Raw genomic sequence first — 5,000 nt, 5'->3', positions numbered from 1 at the left:
CCTTCCCGAGGCTTGCAGGCACTTCCCTTCTGCCGCAAGACGGGAGGCTGTTTACCGTGGGGTGACTTCAGCCCTTCGAAACCACCACCTCGCCCAAGCCAACACCGGCAGCGTTATCCATGCAGCTTGGCACACAGCAGCACCGGCGTGGGCGGAGGAGGGGAGAGCACAGCGCTATAAAGCCGGCAGCCCTGGCACCGCTCTCCATCGTGCTGGCGAAGCCGGAAGAGGCTGCGGCAAGATGAGGACCGTGGGGCTGAGCCTGGGGCTGGCCCTGCTCTGTTTGCTGCACACGGAGGCTGAGGACCTCAGGGCTGCGGGGCCGGACAAGAGCAAGGTGATCCGCAGCATCCCAGGGAAGGGAAGGTGGGAGTGGGGCCTCCGGTCTCCAGGGTGGGGACTGGAGAGCTGTTTTGGTACTTGGGGACAGCTGGGGACACCACAGTCACTGCTGGCTCTGCTGTCACACCCAGGTGAGGGCAGTCACCCAGCTCCAGTGTAGGTGCCCCAGCAGGGATTTCAGTGCCTGGAGGGGGTGGGGGTGTCCCATTGCCTGAGGGTGTCCTGGCTCAGTCCCCGAGGAGGGGACAGCCCCTGCCTGCTCCTCTGGACTCACAGCCTGCCCTCGCTGCCAGATTGCAGGGAAATGGCACATCACTGCTCTGGCCTCCGACTCCGAGGGCTACCTCCGAAGGAAGGATGAGCTGAAGATGGCGATGGCCACCATTGCGGTCCTGGGGGAAGGTGACCTGAAGGTCTCCTTTGCCATTCCCACGTAAGTGCCAAGCGCTTTTCTCCACGGGCTTCACTGACCGACCCCCTCCCTGAACCTTCACTGGTGGGTCTCCACCTGGGTCCCTTCACCCAGCACCCACCAAAGGCCTGGGCAGGACCACCAGCCCCGTGGTTTAAAACAGAGGCTCAGAAGCGCTGCATCGTGGGGACCCCTTCTTCAGGGTAGGCCAGGCAGGCTCAGGGCAGCACCAGCCAGGACCGGTCCCACCACAGAGGCTGAGATACTCTGCTGCTCCAAGCAGGGATGCAGCAGGGTGATAAGGGACCCTATGATCAAAGTTTTCCCAGCAGGACCAACCTCATCCCAGAAGCTCAGAGCATAAGCAAGGGAACAGCTGTGTGACCCCACAGGACGATCCTTGGGTGCCAGCTCTGTGCCCTGCTAACCCAGGCACCCATTGCTCCAAGGATGGCATCCGTCCCTGCCCTGCCCTGGCCACACCATCCCATTGCTGAACAGCAAGTCCCACATTTGGGGTAGTGACCCTGGAGCCAGCGTCCCCAGGGGAGGGAAGGGGGGTCACTTCACTCCAGCTGGAGCATCCTTCACTGTTTTGCAGCCCAGAGGGATGTAAGAAATCAGATTCGATCTACAAGCAAACAGACATCCCGGGTGAATACTACAGCTCCGGTGAGTGGGGGGAGCCTGGCCCCCGGGATGGGGTGGAGGCACTTCCCATCATCCATCTGAAGCAGCTGGTTGTCCCGGGGTACCCGGCCCTCAGGGGTGTCTGCCTGCCTTTCCTGAGGTCCTGGGTGGGATATCCCTCTGCGGCCGGTTGCCAGCTGCACCCCACGGTGGGTCTGTGCCACGGCTGGTGTCCCACCAGCGTGGCGGACCGCCCCACCGCCTCCCTCTGGGAAGCTGCTGTGGGATAAGACAGGTTCAGACCAAGCTTAAACCCTGGGGAAAAGCAGGTTCATTCTGCAAAGGCGCTGTGGATGGATGTTCCCAGCCCACGTGTTAGTCTGACACTGGCCGGGCTACTCCGCTGTCTGCAGTGACCATCCCCAGACCCTCCTGTGTTCACGTTGCCATCCCTCGGCTCTGCTGTGATCTGTGGGCTCCCCCAGGCTTTCAGAGGAGCCTTAGCAAGAGGGAAAAACAGAAGAAAGAGAGGCTGGGTGGGCCTGGCCCCTGGCATCCTGATTCACACTCTTACTTTTGCAGTGTGGGAGTTCTCAGGAGGAGGTAATCAATTTTTTGCTTTCCTCCATGCCCTTTTGCAGAGAGAGGCAATAAAACGGTGCGGGTGGTGGATACCGACGGCAAAACGTACGCAGTTATTTTTGCCTCCAGAGTGAAGGACGGGAAGACCTTGCGGATGCTGAGGCTGTACAGTGCGTAGCCAGTAGCGGTCTGACCGGGGTGAACAGCGGGGAGGTGTCAGGGTGTCCCAAGAGGCCGGGAGTCGGGGGGCCTGTGGGAGAGACCCCCTCCTCACAGCTGCCCTCCTGCCCTGGGTGGGGTGCAGAAGTGGGGCTGGGGCTGCTGCGTGTCCCCTGTGCAGCAGGGGAAGGGGCAGCGATTTTGGGGCTGGCAGGGGAGGCTGGGGCTCAGACTTCTGCACTGTGCTGGGAGTCCATGGCCTTGGGTAAGTCGCTTGGTGAAATGGGGTGAAGAGCGGGGGTCCTGCTGCAAGGGGGGCAGAAACGGTGGGGATGGGAACCAAGAGAGGAGACACTGTGCTGGTGCCCGGACCTCCGCTTCGTCTTGTCCCCCGGCAGGGGTGTCTCCTGTGCCTGGCCACCAGTGCTCTCCAGGATCTCTGCCACTGCCTCCAGCCTTCTCCCAGGGCCCGTTATCCATCCTCTCTTGGCCGGGGCACGCTCGCCAGCTGCCCAGGAGGTGCAGGGACAGGCCACAGCCTGGAGCTAACTTGTATCTTTGCCTTTAGGCAGAACCCGGGAGGTGAGCCCCAAAATCACAGCGCTGTTCAAGAAGATTGCGAGGGAGAAGAGCTTCACCGACGAGATGATCACGATGCTGCCCAGCCAGGGTGAGCACTGCCCAGCACCATGTCGGGCTGGCTCCGTTGATACGGGGAGCCAGGACGTTCTGGCAGGGACCAGCTCAGCCCATCACTGCCACCACTTTGTGGTCTGAGCTGGCAGGAGAAAGCACTCTGGCTTTTGCCTTGCTCAAGTTCATTCCTGGGTTGTTTATTTTGGGTGCTAAATGGGACTAGGCAGACCACAGCCCCGGACTCAGCCTTTCTCTTTATTTTCACAGAGGAATGCAGCCTCGATGAAGCATAGGTGAGCTGCTGCAGTGCAACACGGTGTTTGCAATGTCCTCAGTTGGAAATTGCCCCCCTTGGTGCCTCAGCAAGGGCCACCATGAACTCCTCAAACTACTCTGGGGGCCGAGTTGTTTGAACCTGTGCTGGAGCTCACACCCAGGTAGGAGTGCTCCCTTCGGAGCTGCTCTGCAGCGCAGACCCCCAGGATGCAGCTTCCGGCAGTGAGCAAGGAGCATTTGAACCGAAACCACCGGTTCAGTGGAGAAACAGCTGCAGCGCTCATCCAGCAACGAGGGCCGGGTCACCAGCTCTTGCCAAAGGGACCTTGGGGTTTGGACCAGCAAAACTGGCCAGAAGTTGGGTTGGTGTCTCACCACGCAAAACGTGGTTGTTGTTGGCCCACCCTGGCACGTGATTTCCCACCACACCGGTACACATTCGGTTGTAGGGGTTAGCTTGAAATCCATTGCTGGAGGTGGCTTACCCTACAGAGCTGGGAAAAACTGGGAGAGAATGCACTGATCCTGATGGAGACTCCTGCTTGGCCCTCTCTGTTGACCTCCTCGCCTCAATTACTTAGCCCACCTCTCCCATCTGTTTTCTAGGAGGTGCGGGCTGGCTGGTGGATGCTCCTGCTGAGCAATGCAAGACCCACGCTCTGAAGCTCCAGGCTGCTGCTCTGCCATCCCTCTTCCGAGCTCGGTGGTCAAGGCTCTGACACGTCTCCTGATGCTCCAGCGCACAGTCCCTCCTTTTTGCCAAATAAACAGAAACTCACCCCGGAGCTTGGTTAACTGACTGGGGAGAAACTGGGGTGCTCAGGCGTGTGGTCCCTTCTGTCGTCCTCCTGGGGTCTGTGGATGGTGAACAGCCAGGAGTGATGCTGGGCTGAGCTCACCTAAGTGAGGGCATTTTTGGAGCTCACCAGGATTTTCCCTCCTGCCTCCCATGGGGCAGGACCATGGCCAGGCACAGGTGACGCAAGGGGTGCAGTGAGGCTGCAAATCCCGTGGGCACGAGGAGCTGGGTGGAAAAAGGCCATGGGATTTGGCCACAGAAATTGAGGTTGGAGTTTGGAGGGCTGTGACCACTGCCACCATCCAACTCACCTTCCCTCTGCTTGCCCTACTGCAATTGTAGCCCTCCACTCCCCTGGAGCCCCTCTCGCCCACCAGCTCAGACTGGGCCAAGGCTGGAGCAAGACTCAGCTTTGGGACCTCTCAGCCCCATAGTGCTGCAGGGCTGGTGGAAGGTGGAAGGTGGAAGGTGGAAAGTGGAAGGTGGAAGGTGGGTGTCTGAATCCTCCAGACCCAAACCCAGAGAGCTGGCGTGGGGCTGCGCATGGTCTCTGCCCCTGGGCACCGTGCAGAGAAAGCCCCCACTGGAGTCAGATTATCTGGTGGTGGTGGACATCTGCCTCCAGAGACTGTCTTCCTTTGAATTTGTATTTCTGAAATCCCACCCCTTCCTTCCCTTCCTGCTCTGTTCGGCTCCTCAGATCCACTCAGGAGAAACCACAGCCTGCCTAGGGTAACCCGTGTCCCGAGTGAAGCCCCGGCACCTCATGCATGCTCATCTCCAGGGCTCGGCCAGTGCTCGCAGGCACTGAGATCTGGCAGGGTGTGAAGCAGGTTGTGCCTCTCCTGGAAAAGGAATTTCCTCCAAAATCCTCTCTGCTGGTCTTTCTACCCTGCCCATCCCTGGCCAGTCACCCGGGCATTCATTTCAGCCCGGGATCTGCCTCGCTGCTGTGTGACGGTAGCAGGTACTCCAGGAAGGTGTCGTCCCAGCAGCTGAGCGCCTCGGGATGTTCCCAGGTGCTCCTTCTTCCTCCCAGGGACCGGGAAAATACATTTGGGAAGCTGCCCCTCCTGATCTTGAGGATCACGAGAGCTGGACACATTCCAGGAGTGGCAGGCAAGGGACCTTACTGGGACTTCCCAACCCAGCATCATCTCCACC

General features: G+C 59.9%; 1 protein-coding gene across 1 annotated transcript; it reads left to right on the top strand.

Annotated features, from left to right (window-relative positions):
- The first annotated feature begins 241 nt into the window (after nucleotides 1–241).
- LOC104075889 (extracellular fatty acid-binding protein-like) lies at nucleotides 242–3,054 on the top strand. The gene is made up of 6 exons (XM_009576552.1): nucleotides 242–337; nucleotides 636–775; nucleotides 1,356–1,426; nucleotides 2,026–2,136; nucleotides 2,694–2,795; nucleotides 3,029–3,054. The coding sequence occupies exons 1-6, from the start codon at nucleotides 242–244 to the stop codon at nucleotides 3,052–3,054; spliced, it is 546 nt and encodes a 181-aa protein (XP_009574847.1).
- Nucleotides 3,055–5,000: the final 1,946 nt, after the last annotated feature.

Source organism: Fulmarus glacialis, unplaced genomic scaffold (genome assembly GCF_000690835.1).
Source record: "Fulmarus glacialis isolate BGI_N327 unplaced genomic scaffold, ASM69083v1 scaffold8784, whole genome shotgun sequence".
NCBI lineage: Eukaryota > Metazoa > Chordata > Aves > Procellariiformes > Procellariidae > Fulmarus > Fulmarus glacialis.
The sequence above is the reverse complement of the archived record's forward strand: the minus strand, read 5'-3'. Positions and strand labels throughout refer to the sequence as shown.

What these genes read in the sequence shown, in the direction of transcription:
- LOC104075889 (XM_009576552.1), top strand. Translation starts at nt 242, where the DNA reads ATGAGGACCGTGGGGCTGAGCCTGGGGCTGGCCCTGCTCTGTTTGCTG. An exon ending in GGGTGAATACTACAGCTCCG is followed by an intron (nt 1,427 to 2,025) that starts GTGAGTGGGGGG and finishes GCCCTTTTGCAG; the next exon opens with AGAGAGGCAATAAAACGGTG. An exon ending in CACGATGCTGCCCAGCCAGG is followed by an intron (nt 2,796 to 3,028) that starts GTGAGCACTGCC and finishes TTATTTTCACAG; the next exon opens with AGGAATGCAGCCTCGATGAA.